The 15,531-nt window shown below is 45.7% G+C and overlaps 5 protein-coding genes across 5 annotated transcripts; 4 read left to right on the top strand and 1 right to left on the bottom strand.

The window, feature by feature from the left end:
• Positions 1 to 2,613: 2,613 nt before the first annotated feature.
• Positions 2,614 to 4,293, top strand: BDW43DRAFT_307016 (ferric reductase NAD binding domain-containing protein; the record flags this gene model as incomplete). Its single annotated transcript, XM_032046161.1, has 2 exons — positions 2,614 to 2,737; positions 2,804 to 4,293. 2 exons carry the CDS (start codon positions 2,614 to 2,616, stop codon positions 4,291 to 4,293), a joined length of 1,614 nt encoding a protein of 537 aa, XP_031904333.1.
• A 269-nt stretch (positions 4,294 to 4,562) lies between these two features.
• BDW43DRAFT_297223 (Metallo-dependent phosphatase-like protein) lies at positions 4,563 to 5,602 on the bottom strand (the record flags this gene model as incomplete). The annotated part of the gene is made up of 6 exons (XM_032044344.1): positions 4,563 to 4,635; positions 4,690 to 4,764; positions 4,824 to 4,929; positions 5,004 to 5,228; positions 5,261 to 5,353; positions 5,425 to 5,602. The coding sequence occupies 6 exons, from the start codon at positions 5,600 to 5,602 to the stop codon at positions 4,563 to 4,565; spliced, it is 750 nt and encodes a 249-aa protein (XP_031904332.1).
• Positions 5,603 to 6,743: 1,141 nt separating this feature from the next.
• BDW43DRAFT_321859 (serine/threonine-protein phosphatase) lies at positions 6,744 to 7,924 on the top strand (the record flags this gene model as incomplete). Its single annotated transcript, XM_032049426.1, has 4 exons — positions 6,744 to 6,923; positions 7,011 to 7,412; positions 7,475 to 7,774; positions 7,844 to 7,924. The coding sequence occupies 4 exons, from the start codon at positions 6,744 to 6,746 to the stop codon at positions 7,922 to 7,924; spliced, it is 963 nt and encodes a 320-aa protein (XP_031904331.1).
• A 2,188-nt stretch (positions 7,925 to 10,112) lies between these two features.
• On the top strand, positions 10,113 to 10,709 carry BDW43DRAFT_307014 (cupin domain-containing protein; the record flags this gene model as incomplete). The annotated part of the gene is made up of 1 exon (XM_032046160.1): positions 10,113 to 10,709. One exon carries the CDS (start codon positions 10,113 to 10,115, stop codon positions 10,707 to 10,709), a length of 597 nt encoding a protein of 198 aa, XP_031904330.1.
• A 2,522-nt stretch (positions 10,710 to 13,231) lies between these two features.
• Positions 13,232 to 15,425, top strand: BDW43DRAFT_297220 (sulfatase family protein; the record flags this gene model as incomplete). The annotated part of the gene is made up of 6 exons (XM_032044343.1): positions 13,232 to 13,375; positions 13,503 to 13,577; positions 13,636 to 14,488; positions 14,539 to 14,753; positions 14,819 to 14,980; positions 15,033 to 15,425. The coding sequence occupies 6 exons, from the start codon at positions 13,232 to 13,234 to the stop codon at positions 15,423 to 15,425; spliced, it is 1,842 nt and encodes a 613-aa protein (XP_031904329.1).
• Positions 15,426 to 15,531: the final 106 nt, after the last annotated feature.

Below are 15,531 nucleotides of genomic sequence, written 5' to 3'. Positions count from 1 at the left end.
GGTCGCCCATATCGCCCTTCTATGCTATGCCTCAGTCGGGCACCAACAGACTATCTAACTGAAATGAGACGAGCCCCGCCGATATCCGCCCGGTTTTCCCCGTGTACTACTTCTTCTACGGGTCACTAACACGGTTCTCTCGGCGGAAAAGGATCCTCCGCTTGGATGACGAGCCAAAACTTCGAAAGACCGAGGTGATTGGGTACGACATTACGAAATGGGGCGACTACCCTGCGTTGATCAACGGGAAGTAGGGCCAGGCTGTTACTAGATATGCGTACCTTGTACAGTCCGAAGAAGAGGCGCGAAAGCTGGCAGAATATGAGACAAAAGCATACAAAGTAGCTCCCCTATCGGGATTTCTTTCAGGATGAGAGGGAGCCGAAAGAGGTTGGCGGCAAGATATTTATGTACGCGGGTGATGCACAGGCACATCTGGAGGGGCGGTTTGATCGTAAGCTTTGGGAGCACCAGATGGGAGGGACGATGATATGGTGGGTATATTTTAGGATATTTAGTTTTGATATACTCGCATTTATAACATGTCGCCTTTGATAATCATATTTCACTGCTTGGTTCACAATCTGTAGCTTCTTATACTGTCCTGAAAATGGTTGTAGTGTTTGTCGCTTTGCTGAGCACGTTCGTTATCTCTTGGGTGGCGCTGAGAGAGGTTTGCGCGGGCATTTCGGGTCCATGAAGTATCTCTGGACTTGGATGAGACTTAAAATGGGTTCTGACATGGTCTCTGGAGATTACGGTAGTAAGTATCTGACGATAATCTTACCACTCTGCTTCAGTCATCAGGTTAGTATAGTCTGGGTGCAATGAACTTCTTACTTGCGATCAATGGTTTGTTCTGGTAGTGATTCCTTTGTTGTACGTAAGGACGCTGATCTAATTATGTCTCTGGAGAGAGCCAACTCATCGAGATATCAGATTTAGTCGTCGAGGATAACGTAATCGACGAGGTCGGGTTTGCCAACCCCATAGTAGCCGGCAGAGAGTTCTATTCTAGGTTCAAGAACAGCGAAAGAATTGAGGAGGAAGCAGAGCCAGTTTAAAGCGGGACGTTGTTGAAAGTGGCCTGGAGGCGAGTCCGGTGTGATCGAGTCGTGACTAGTCTCTATGATCTTTTGCGAGACTAGTTCACTTAGGAGATAATGCAACAACGCCGTTACATTCGACTTGCCCATCATTATCTTCAACTCTAGCAACTAAAACATTATATATATCATCTGGTCTAGGCGCCCACTATTTAAACTGTCGAATGATCATCCGATTGTTACCTTCTACTAATGGATAGCAACTGATTGAGAGGATATATAATGTATGCTTAAGACAACTAAAACTTAATACCTATTCCGTAGTTTGAATGGAATGTAAAGGGGCGAGAGTCACGAGGCCTTTGGTTCATTTGAGTGGATTAGCGGAGCAAACAAATTAGACCATAATTAAACATAATATATTAGATTAACAACAAATTACTCTAATTTCAACATTAACCAAAGAAGAGGATGTCTTACGTCTTCAGAGCAGAGACGATGTAAAGATCGGGAATCAACCGTCGGGTCCCGTGTAATCTCCGGCCCTAAAACCTTCAATCCACTCGTCCAGACCTATGCCGGGTCATTTCCTGAATATGGCAACCGAGCAGCAAAGGTATATCTTGCACCAAGGACAGAAGAGTTCCATTTGTCCGGTTGAGTAGGCTTTTAAAGTGCTACAAGATTGTAGATAAGCAAGAGAGAGGAGCTGAGTCTGGGTTGTATCAAGTCCATATGCAACTGTGACTTCGACCCCGCCATGAGATACAATGGTGCCCATTCTAGTAGAAGCCAAGGCCCGTGCAGAATGCAACATGATCATTTAACGACATTACACTCTTCACTCGACGATTCTTCACCCCTATAGAGTTATCTTGGCTTAGTCCTGCAGGAAGATAACGGAGCGGATAAGAAGGTTTTCACCGTCAATGATGCCGCAGATGCTACCCACGAGGTTCCATAGCATAACGGCATATTAAGCCTATATAGAAACGTGGTAACAAGGTAATTTCCCGGGTTCCAAGATATATCATGATTCATGTCCGTTTGCTTTAGTGATCGTATACGAGATAAAGAAGACGCGTGGGAGGGATCGGCGGTGACAATTACCGCAGATGGCGAACTTTAGGCCCTATGGTACGTCGTAATAGTGAGAGAACCCGTGATAGCTGTTCGTACACCTATGACCAGTGCACTAGATCGATAATTTCTGAGGGTTGCTGGCCAGAGTTGAAGCGATACCCAGAATCATGCCACTGTCACCATCGGAGTTACACTGTAACAGGAGTTGGAATTGACGATCCTGCGACTCTTTCCTCGGAACATAGTCTCACTAAAGACCGAAAAGATTGATCTACGATAGCACTCAATTGTAAGAGGAAATATTGGCCGGACAGATGTAACTCAACCGTATACCCAGAACCGTTGCAAGGAAAGATAGAATGGAAGTTTGGTTTTCATGGCCAGATTGACACTGGAATATAAAAGGAGCGAAGCTGGTTTCACCATGCAATCAGACCTACCACAGTAAAAATCAACCTAGCAGTGATTATGCACCTTTATTGCCATGGAGCCCATTATACCAGACTATCATATTACGGCCTGGGCCTATTTTGCCAGTATTATGGCGTTGGTCTTGGTTGAGGGCTTGGTCAGACTACCTACAGACTTCGCCTTGTTCATCAGGAAAGGTAAACAGATACCGCAAAACATCATCATTCAAAAAATGGATTGCTAACGTATACTCTCGCATATAGGCCACCCTCAGCCCTTAGGCCCCATTATCCATTCGAGAATTTACGTCCTCGTCCACAAGTTATCTACCCTCCCTCTACCATTCATTTTCACCAACCATCGTGGCTCCGATGTGGTTCGCCTATCAGCATTCACAGGTCTAAATATTCTCTGGGGGTGGAATAGATTAAGTGAAAAGTCTGACTTCGCCCTATACGGCTGGCTTACAATTGCCAACGGCGGAATCTGTCTCTTAATGGCCGCGAGAAATAACATCCTTGCGACGGTAGCACGAGTGCCATCAACAACCCTCCTAATGTATCATCGTTGGACCGGACGCACTGCGCTAGTCCACTCCACCATCCACTTCGTCATGGTAACCCGTCGCTGGCTCACAACAAAAGAAGCGGCTGAACACTTCCGACATCGATTTATCCACGTCGGTCTGGTGGCATGGCTAGCACTATGCATCATTGCAGTCACGTCCATTAGCTTGATCCGGCGCAGGTCTTTCGAGGCATTCTACTATAGCCACTTCGTCTTCTTGGCGTTCGTTATCGGAGGGATGATCCACGTTCCGCGTCCTGGTCAGGAGTTCTTCCTACCCGGTCTAAGTCTCTGGGTCATTGACCGTCTCATCCGCTTTTATTACAACTTCCGCCCTGCCCGCATCACAGACGTGGCACAGTATGAGGGGAATCTAACTAAGCTAAGGATTAGAGGTGTATCCTCACATCAACCAGCCAGGATTGTGTGGATACAAATCCCAAATGTCTCCTTCTTGAACTGGCACCCATTTACCCTCGCCTCCGCTGGTCCAGGTGACGAAGTGACTGTAGCGATTCGCGGCTTGGGTAGTTACACGAGAACAGTCCAGGTAGCTGTTGAAGTCGCACGGCATACCAGTATTCCCAGCGAGGAATTCAAGTGTCTCCGGGTACGCGTTGACGGGCCGTATGGTGTTAGCGGAATTCGCTGGGGGTTATATCCGGTCATTGTTATCGTGGCCGGAGGGGTAGGCATTACGCCAGGTCTCAGCATCGCATCATACATTATGCAGCAGGCTAGTCGTGCCGCCGGACCGGGAAATTGCCAGGGCTGGCACATCCATTTTGTTTGGGTGGTCAAGTGCAGGGCGCATGTAGCTTGGTTCACGGATGCGCTGAGCTCCCTTAAGACCATGGCATCGGTACCTTCCACCCGAGCTACATTTGAACTCACGATTCATGTCACACAGGAACATACCTCGAACGATGCGAATGTTTCGGAGAAGAAAGAGATTGGCATTAGCGTTTCAGATGCAGGTGGCTATGATGGCCCGGGGTCGCTTATGCTTGGTAGACCTAATCTTCCGCAGGTCTTCAAAGACTTGCGAGACATGTATCCAACACTGGATGCGGCTGTTAGCGTTTGCGGTCCTAGATCCTTGGTTAAGGGGGTTAGAACAGCAGCTGCGATGGAGAGTTGTCTCTCTGGGGTATTCCATGTTGAAGATGAAGCTTTTGAGCTCTAGAGGCCTATCAGGTGTGCGTTTCTACAATTCGAACGGAATGGCTTGACTCTTTATGATACAATGCTAGGGTAGGTAGATTCATGCTGAGATGATAAAGCTAGATACGATACTGGGTACAATCTAATCAATGATAATGTGCCTTCCTTTTCCTAGCTTTTGTTCAAGTTACGGAATATCGAGACGGACAAAATTGTCAAGCTCAACTGTAGCATAACCCCACTATCACATAAAGCATTCGTACGATCAACTAGTGAAACCCAGTGCCTCGCCTACAGAAAGTAATCCGGTGTCCATCTTTGTACCTTAGGCTCGCCATATCTTGGGGAACGGTCAAACTGGATGCTAGTCACAGAAGTACGCATACCTGTGGATCTGCGTGCAGGGCACAAATCATACAACTTGTAATTGAGATTTTCGTCAATTCCAATGATTGCAGCCTGATTGCCACAGAGCGGTAGCAATAGTTTGGGGCTAAATTGAAGCCTTCAGCATCTGAATAACCCGATATATGCCAACGAGGAGATATTTACCGGAAAACCGTGGCCACATGTCTATCATGAGGCCAGAAATACCTATCCATCACCATCTGATGCGCCCGAGCAACAAATCTCATACCACTGGCATGACTAAGTGCCTCTGAGGCGTCCTTCCAAAAGTATACCCAGCTCCACGAAGAGAGATAGTCCACCCAGCTCAGTCATCAGGGTCACCCCAGTGCAAGTCACACATAGCGCCACTATGAGGGGGCTCCTGGACTCGACCAATAGCACGGACCTCATCGAGTGTACTAATAGAAGGGCCTAGCCCTCCATGCAGATAGAAACTCTGGTTCTTGGCAAGGGCGGTAATGGGAAAGTAATCGAATAAGTCCATATAAAATGTCCAAACATTCGTACTAACATATTTGCGAAGGCACTCATCATAGAACCCTAAACCTGTGGGATCTGCCGAGATTCGTGATTTCCACGAAGGATCGTGATACGTTTCAGGTAGCGGATTTTAAGGGCGATGAGGAGAGATACAGATTCGACGGAGTGACAGCCACGATCGACGTAGTCGCCTACAAAGAAAGGGAGGATACATCAGCGCTATGTTCATGTTACCCATCTGAAGAATTTTCTCGCGTCTTACCTATGACAAGGTATTTTGTGTCAGGACATGGTCCGCTAATGTGGAACAGGAACAGCCCTATTAGATCGTAATACTGACCATGGATATCTCCACAAACGGTGACCGGGCATTTCATTGATTCAGCTTGGACCACCTCTCTTGCCTGTAACTTCACAATCACTGATGAATATAAAATCATATACGGGGTCAATCGGAGCGTAAAATAAATGCTTATCTGCTTGCATAAATATTCCACCTCTTCCTCTGACAGCTGCTTGCACTTCGACAAGTGGTCAATATACCTATCTACAGTACAGTTAGACTAGAAATTTATTCTCTGCTCTAGGCTAGAAAACCCGAGTGATCTGGGAGGGTGGGATTGCATGTCCGCGTCCATTATCCTGTTCAAAAAGCATGGCTGTAGGGATTTCGTGTCGAAATATGGTAAAATATACCATCATTGGGTTTGAGGAATGGATGATCGATGAATTCAATAATAAAATGTATGTTGGCTGGGGATTCCGGCTGACAAGCGTTGGGGTGTTAGTGGTAAGGATAGCTGTAGATAGTAGGAATAAGAATGATGATTTGGTTGAGAATGATCTCCACATAATGCCTTAACAATGTACGTTGAGGCATTGATATAGTGGCGTGGAAGGATGTTGTAAATCTATCCTCGTCGGTGTCCTGTTTTCGGGCTCAAAGGCGACACATAGAACGATTCGATGTCATTTGACCCACAATACAATCTTGGGTATATTGGTTCAGGAACAATTTCTATATAGCATGAAAAGGATACACTAGGCACTGTGCTTAAAGGACAGATTGCTTGACATACCAACGGGCGGGAATACGTACGGAGTGCCTTTTCTTCAGAGGAGACTCCAAGCTCCTCAAACCAAACGCAAAGTTCTTGATCGTAGCTAGCCTTTGAAAGAATAAAATATGGTCAAAAGGAATCATGGATCCGCTGTGGAGACCAAGGTGTTCAAAGTCCGACGCTCAGTTCGGAATTCCGACTTGAAACCCGGAAGCTGACCGTCAACTCAATGAGGGTTCTGAGTGTTAGTTGAGCTTGCGAAATAGTAGCAAGTTAACAATAGAGTTTCTCCTATTTGCTAATCCCAACACGAGCTCAGATTGTTCGTAGCTAAACAAAAAGCAGGCGCATTCAGATATCTCTAGAATCATTGATAGAACATCGATCCCAAACCGTCTTCAAAACATTAGCCCCGAACTCCTCGACGCGATTCCCTTCACTGTAGATCCCGCGTTTATTCTCTGATTCATACTCTTCCCATTTTCTTCATTAGGACACGTCCTGCAGGTAGTTAAGCATAATGACCGACCAGAATGAGATAGATGTGGATTCTATCATCGAGAGGTTGCTTCGGGTTAGAGACGACCGGCCTGGTAAACATGTTCAACTTCAAGACTCGGAGATTCGAAATCTCTGCCACAAGGCGCGTGGAATCTTCATCGCCCAGCCCATATTATTAGAGCTCCGAGCGCCCATTCAGGTATGTCTTCAGTGTCAGTGTCACATTAGCTAGAGCAGTTCGAGACCCCAATAGTACAAATCAGTGACTAACCGAGTAGGTAAACAGATTTGCGGAGATGTTCACGGCCAGTATTACGATCTCTTGCGTCTATTTGAATACGGCGGTTATCCACCAAATGCCAACTACCTGTTTCTCGGTGACTATGTCGACCGCGGCAAACAGTCCGTTGAAAGTATCTGCCTCCTGTTAGCCTACAAGGTCAAGTATTCTGAAAATTTCTTTATACTCCGAGGAAATCACGAATGTGCGTCAATCAACCGAATCTATGGCTTTTATGATGAATGCAAGAGAAGATACAACGTCAAACTGTGGAAGACATTCATTGATTGCTTCAATTGTCTACCGATCGCCGCCATCGTGGAGGACAAGATTTTTTGTATGCATGGGGGGCTTAGTCCGGATTTGAACTCAATGGAGCAGATCCGTCGCATCATGCGTCCGACAGATGTAAGATCCTTTCCCAAAACATTACCAGCCAGCATGTGTTGTTCCAACCCTGATATCTATAGATCCCTGATACCGGATTATTGTGTGATCTCCTCTGGGCGGATCCAGACAAGGATATCACGGGATGGGGCGAGAACGATCGTGGTGTTTCCTTTACCTTCGGCCCTGATGTCGTCGCGCGATTCGTTGAGAAACATGAGATAGACCTGCTCTGTCGCGCGCATCAATGCGTGGAAGATGGATATGAGTTCTTCGCCAAACGGAAACTTGTGACACTGTTCAGTGCGCCAAACTATTGTGGAGAGTTTGACAACGCGGGAGCGATGATGAGCGTTGATGAGAGCCTGTTGTGTTCATTCCAGGTAGGGACCATCGTATTCCTAATAGTCCTCATATCCTCGATAATAATTCCTGATTGGTGCTGTTCTTAGATTCTGAAGCCGACCGAGAAGAAAAAATCGTTTATTCCTAGGGGATTAAAAGCAGGCAAATCCACCACCTCTTCAGGTTAGCAGAAGGAGCCATACCGTTCCCAATTATCGAGGTAAAACTCAAAGCCCTAGTGGCTCACTGAGGCTATCGTGGATGAAGGCTACATATCACGTTACTCGGTCGCTGTCCTTTTATGCGACAGTTATCGCATGGAAAATGTCCAAGTTATAGTTCTTGGACAAAAGTCTACGTAATTTCCCGCAACCACCAAAATATATATAATAATCGGAACATCATAATCTCACATAAAACCACCAGACATTAATATTTTTATAAGATATTCAAATATATAATAGCTATATTGTATATAAAGAATTGTATATATTTTTTTTTATACTAGTAGCGTGTATACCATCCCTTTGCCTCTAAAACTGCATTCACACGGCTCTCCATAGACCTTATTAAGGAATCAAAATAATCCTCTCCTAAGCTCTTCCATGCATCCTTAATAGCCTTATAAAATTGCTCTTTCAATTGGCTTTTGGTTCCATCAAATAATTCAAGGTCTGGATAAAGCATATAGATACGCTCTTTTAGCTTAGCCCAGCCATGCTCAATAGGGTTCAGATCGGGTGAGTATGGAGGCCAGTCAACAAGAGAAATACTATTCTTATTAAACCAATTCTTAATAATATTGGCTGTATGAATAGGAGCATTATCTTGCATAAATTCCATACCAGGTTCCCATATAGCAGGTAGATAATCTTCAATAATTTCTAAATAGGAGCGTGAAGAATATCTCTCTTGAGCAGATTCCTTATCTCTACTTATTCGGTAAATTTCTGTACGACTACCATCCCAGATTGCTGCCCAAATCATAATAGAGATTCCTCTACCTTTCATATATGGAATAATATACTTTTTTTTCCATTTTTTATTAAGGTAGTTGAGCTGCTATACCTATTGATTTTTCTTTTTTTTGCCAAGCTTAACAGAATATTCATCACTCTAAATAATCTTGCTCCACTGCTCGTACGTCCAGTCCTTGCGTGTATATGCCCATTGATAGCGTAGTTTAGCTATTTCCTCAGTTAATTGAGGTCTTTTTTGCGCTCTCCAGTGACCATACCCAGATTCTTTTAATATACGCGCAACAGTGCGTGCAGAAATAGGCTTGTCAAGTAATTTGTAGATATCTTCTGTTTTTATAAAGGGATCCCGCTTAATTTGTAAAAGAATATATCGCTTATCAGTATCAGAAAGGATCTCTGGCCGTCCGGAGCGAGGGGAGCTAGTCCCAGTAGTAGAGGTCTGATATGTTTCAATAGTGGTTTGAATTGTTGTATATGGCAAATTCATTGCGCGTTGAATATCGGCTTTTTTCTGGCCTGCAAGAAATCGACCAACTATAATCCCACGTTGAAATGGTTCCAATTCATGTCTACTAGTCCTATTAGAACTAGTAGACCGTAAAGGAGTGCGAGGCATGATCCAGGTGGTTGCAAAGATGAAGCATAATATTGGGTAGCGCGTCGCGTGATGCGGAATTACGTAGACTTTTGTCATGTGACTGTATGTACATTACGAAACATTGTTGTTACAAGTACAAAAGTTTATCTAATTTTATCCCAACTTTATATTTACCCCACATGTTTGCTACGTCTCGAAATCGTAGATATCAAACAAATATTTCAAACTGTGTTTCGCACTGATGTCTCCGAGTCCCTTACGATCGGATCAATTTATTCAGTAATACCCTTGTATGTGAAGACGTTCTTTCACTTAAACTGACTTCTATTCATCGGAGCGGCTGGTTCGTACATCCCTAAAAGGGATACATCGCCACCCTCCTAGTAAGCAGCTAGCATATAGCTCAGCACACCCCTCAAGTAATCCAGACTAGAAAACGTCCCATACTTCACATGCCTATGAAAAAGAACCGATCTTAGTCATAAAGTGCGACCAATAGATGGTTCGAAACGCTCCACCCGAAGTTCTACAAGATCATGACCCCTCACCACGTCACATCATGCAAGCCACTTCACCATGCATCTCAACCACATTGATTGGCCAGAAAGCATAATGAATGCTACATAGAACAGTAGTACATGAGATACACCCGCCGTTTATGATAACCCTTGTTGACCCCAAAACTACGGCTATTAACTATTCCAATCCCAACTTGATAACCTACAACAACCACCCAAACAATCCTCATCTACGCAAAAACCCTCAAAAAAGCCTAAGTCAATCAAAGGAATTACCAAAATGACCAAGCTCCAACCCCGAACCCACAACCCACACGACATCCCTCCCCTCCCAAACTTCACCCGCCACATAACATCCCACAACCCCAACGGCAAGGCCATAGTCCACAGCTCAACCGAAAGCACCTGGCAAAACTACGATAACGACAGCCTCCGCTTCAGCGTCGCCTACACCACCTCCCAATTCCCCGCGGACCTGAACGCCGACGCCGACATCGCGGCCCACGAGTCCCTGATGGCAACTGGTTCCATGGGACTTGTCAGTCCGAGTGGGACGGTCTGTCGGGTTGTGGACTTTGCGCCCGTGAAGCCGGGAACACATGGCTTGATGCATCGGACGCAGAGCCTGGATTATGGGATTGTGTTGGAAGGGACAATTGAGATGTGGTTAGACTCTGGGGAGATGAAGGTGATGAAGAGGGGGGATATTGCGGTGCAGAGGGGGACGATGCATGAGTGGAGGAACCCGAGTGAGACGGAGTGGACGAGAATGATGTTTGTGTTGCAGGCGACGAAGCCTTTGAATGTTGGGGGGAGTGTGTTGGGGGAGGATTTAGGGGTTCAGACGGAGATTAAGCCTAGTGCGAGTGTTCTTTGAGGGGTGAGAATCTGACCGGGTAACTTGGTTTGGCTGGAGATTAATCTTTAATTGGGCTTGTGTGTGAGAATTTGACTGTGTGAGACACGCGGGATTAGGACACTATGGAATATACTCTTGAAGGTATAATATTTTTCGAGTGAGGCTATTCGATCATACCAAACGTTAGTCTGTCAAATAACGGACAGGGCATCGGATGGTAAAGATCCAGGCCTTTACTATATCTATCAACCCATTATATGAGTCAGACTACGCTTGGTACTGATTTAGCAAGATTTTGCAATTGTACCCCAACGACATGTAACACGCTCACCAGCCGTAGAGGATTCATTAATGCGCAGAACCCTATTTGGATTTGGACATGCCAGCGCGCTGTCTAGGAACCCGAGGTTCACTGATACGTACAAGTAATCGTGCCACCGGCTTCTGCATTTATTTCAAATTTCCATGCTCATTATAGTCAATTACTGTAGTCTCTATCTGATCCGATACCCATCTTTGAGACTTTATTAACATGTTTGCAGTAGTAAGGAAATATTCTATGGGGGAATGAGGAGATCCAACGTCGTTGGAAGATTCTCTTCATCCAGAACAAAAATTGGGACGGACGTAAGAGACAATTTGGTTTTAATTATTATGGTTGTCCATTCCATGTTTATATCAGCGGTCATACTAGATATCGAGATGTTTCCCAAGGTAGCCATCTCTCTTGGTGCTGAGCTGGAGTTGGACATTGAAGTCGACATTGAGGTGAATGTCAAGCCTGGCTCGGGGCTTATGGAATACTTTGCTGCTCCACTGTTTATCGCAATGGAAGTCTGATTAACCATCGAACTCCTTGAGCTCGCCGTTGGATTAGGTTTAACAGGTGCGATTCTAATGCCCTCACTGGAAATTGTAATGGGCTTTGTAATAAAGGTGGACAGAATAGAGCGAATGATTCTAGATGATGTCTCTCTATATGTTGAGCTTTGCATAGAATTAGAGAAACTCAGAGTCTGGACTGGGGATTGTTTTGTTTATATGTGTGTAACCACCGCATGAAAGCTACTGAGTAAGAGCCCTGAAGGTAGCTGATGAGAGACTAGGGGCGAGCTCTCCAGGCTTGAAGGAGGAGGGGTGTAAAACAGATCTTGGCAGAATACTACTCTCAGATACAGTGGGGAGTGGTGGTGAGGCAATGGAACAAGTCCAAGCGTTAAGTGGTGTGGATGCATAGGATCCTTGAAGTCAAGGGTACATTACCCAAAAGGCGACGTTCGAGATTCCGCAGCGGACTTTCGAATCGCGAATACCCACAGCAGGCCTCAGAGGTTGCATCACAATCGGGTTGTTACAGGATTCTCTGATAATGCATAAATAGATTGCACAATATTGATGTTGCCATAGACGAAGTCTCAGAATTTCAGATCATTTTCAACGGTTCAGACTTCTTTATCCTGATCATCACGAAGTTGATGAACTACGGTATCTGTCACCGAAAGGTATTTTACAATTTACGAGCTAGGTTCAGAACCTATTTGAACTGTCTAATCTATTTTCATAGTATATCCAGATTAGTCTTGAGAAATGATTGCTCAGATGACAACTGATTTTCTGGTTTTGCGAGATTCTCAGGTTAGCCTTTCTGACTAGTGTAGATGTTTCCTACAGAGCATTAGGGTTACATTAGGAACCCTAATATGGTTATATAGTATGTGTTCCGTTGCTATGCCTAAGCTCGATCTCCTTGTGTACATCCTCCTATTGTGTTTGTAGTAGTGAGATTGTACGCTGACTGAACGTTCATCGTGCCACTTCATATTGGCGCCTCGGCAGAAATCCATCATGTGGATCGTTCCAAGTCTATATTTCCGCCTGGTGTAAAGTAAAGACTGTAGTGGATCTTGCTAATCCCATAAACATACTTATCACATTAGATCCAGTGGTGGAGCCCCGCACCGACTATATTAATGCTCCGTCTTCTGTCCCTTGACCACAATAATCCACATAATATGTTGGCTAAGACCACCACATACCTGTTCCATGGAAAGACACACACGTATAATAACACCCATAGTCGTGTTTGTGGTAAGTGAAAAGAAGATAGTAGAATACAAACGGCCATCCTCTTGGAGTGACCGAGATCGACTTCCCTCCTACTACATCTAGAAAGCCGAATAGCCCTAATAGTCCTTAGCATACGTGCGATGCGGCTTTCCATCTTCCCAAAAAAAGGCCAAATGCCCCATTTATCGAAGGCGTGATGCAGACCCACCATTATACCATTGCTTGTCCTCTAGCATCATCGGCCTCAAAATTTCGCCATCCATCACTCCCTCCGTAACTATCAACTACACCCCGATATTTTCTCGGCAACATGTAGATCACTTTTATCCTCCCGCGTTGATCGTCACGTATGAATCCACCCTTCTCCATGAAATGATGCTTTTTTCCGTCTTTAGATTTGTGCTGCGAGGCGATCCCCCTCTATGCAATATCCTGCTGGATGATTTGACAGTTGAAAAGTCCCAAGTTTTACGATGCAATCCTGTGGAGTGATCGCGAAAGAACTTCTCCACGGAGCAGGTTTTGCTGAACACGAATGGGAGGTCGCTATATGCGACTGGTTGCACGATGGGCAGGCCCTAAGAGACATAAATATTCATAATTGCTCGAAGCCTCCGGTACCTGACAGGCTGACTCCTCAATTCTATGAACGGCGGTTATTTTATCTAAGCGTGAATCTGAGCCGGGATGAAGCTCATGCTGGGAACATGGCTGCTTTGGGGCCTTGCGACGGCCGCCAAACAGCCCAATATCTTATTCATTCTCACTGACGACCAAGGCAAACTCATTGGAGGGATAGACCATATGCCTAAGCTGCAGGTTTGCTTGAAGCCCAATGCCTTGCTGGATAGCAAGTAGGACTCATTCAAAACGCCAGGAAACCCTCATCCAAAAAGGAGCAACCTACCCCAAACATTACTGCTCCGTCGCTCTATGCTGCCCATCCCGAGCCAACCTTTGGACCGGTCGCATGCCACACAACACTAACATTACCGACGTGGGTCTACCGTACGGCGGATATCCCAAGGTCGTCAGCGCGGGTTGGAACGACAACTACCTACCCATCTGGATGCAAGAAGCCGGCTACGACACATACTACGTCGGCAAACTCTGGAACTCTCATACCGAAGATAATTACAACAAGCCTTATGCGAAAGGATTCAACGGTTCCGACTTCCTCCTCGACCCGTGGACCTACCGCTACTACAACGCCAAGATGACCCGCAACGGCGGAAAGCCCGTCAGCTACGCGGGCCAATACTCCACCGATGTAATCAAGAACAAGTCATTGGGATTCCTAGATGAAGCAATAGCAAACCCGGGTCGACCCTGGATGCTTACCATTGCGCCGAACGCGCCGCATTCCAATGGATCTCAGGATGCAGTGACGGGAGCAACATGGTTCGGTGAGCCGGAGTATGCGCCGCGACACGCGCAGCTCTTCAAAGATTACAAGATCCCTCGCGATGAAAGCTTCAACAAGGTCATTGATGGAGCTGTGGGGTGGGTTGCCGATTTGCCGGCTCTCACTCAGGAGGAGATTGATTATATCGACGAGTTTCAACGGTGTCGGCTGCGTGCGCTTCAGGCTGTGGATGAGATGATTGGTGAGCTTGTTGAGAAACTTGATAAGGCTGGGGTGCTTGGTAATACGTATATCTTCTTTTCTACGGATAATGGGTACCACATCGGCCAACATGCTATGCAACCAGGAAAGAATTGTGGATATGGTGAGTATATACTCCAATTATGAGATGCTGAAGCTGCTAACAAGTCAAAGAAACCGATATCAACATTCCACTATTCATTCGCGGCCCTGGTGTCCCTCAGAATCAGACTATTGAGGTTATAACCAGCCATACTGACCTCGCACCTACTTTCCTCTCTATTGCTGGTGCGATGAGAGATGGTCTAGACGGCAGGAAGATCCCAACTACCGTTGACACCGGCAACGCCAACAAGTCCGAGCACGTGGCAATTGAGTACTGGGGAATTGTGAGCTCTTCCTAAGACACGACAGGCATTCCATCAATACGGATGCAGCTAACGAACTAAATCAGGCTGTTCCGGAGGGTATCTACGGCTACAGAAGCGACAACGACAGCCAGCCAAGGAACAGCTACAGAAACAATACTTATAAGGGATTACGCCTTGTCTCAGACGACTATAGTCTCTACTACTCTGTGTGGTGCACCAATGACAAGGAGTTTTACAACCTCAAGGTATATATACCCTCGGGATTAACCTCAAACCTAGAATACTAATTTGAAACAGGACGACCCCTTACAAACAACTAATCTAGCTTCCAAGATCAACGCGCACCAGTCGTACACGATTGCCAACCGTCACCTTGGCCAGATCATTCCTCGTCTCGACGCGCTAATGATGGTCCTAAAATCTTGCAATGGGGACTCCTGCCGTGAACCATGGCGTCAGCTGCACCCGAAAGGCTCCGTGAATAATCTGGCTGATGCACTAGATGAAGGTTTTGATGAATTCTACTCTAATCAGCCCAAGGTGAAATTCTCTGAGTGTAGCCTTGGTTATCATATTTATGCAGAGGGTCCACAAGAATTCAATATTTATGGGAGTGGGCCCAATGCGAAGCGGAGCGACGAGGGGTTGACGTTAGGAAGGAGATGGGGATTCTTTGATGGATGGCTATGAGTAGAGTATATCGGGGATCTTGATGGCCATGGGCCATAGGGTATCTGTCTGTCACGATAGAACGTAGTATACTCATCCCTTGACAGCTCTGTCAATAACGTTAATG

Source organism: Aspergillus alliaceus, assembly GCF_009176365.1.
Source record: "Aspergillus alliaceus strain CBS 536.65 unplaced genomic scaffold BDW43scaffold_5, whole genome shotgun sequence".
Classification (NCBI taxonomy): Eukaryota; Fungi; Ascomycota; class Eurotiomycetes; order Eurotiales; family Aspergillaceae; genus Aspergillus; species Aspergillus alliaceus.
This window is presented reverse-complemented; position numbering and strand designations above follow the sequence as displayed.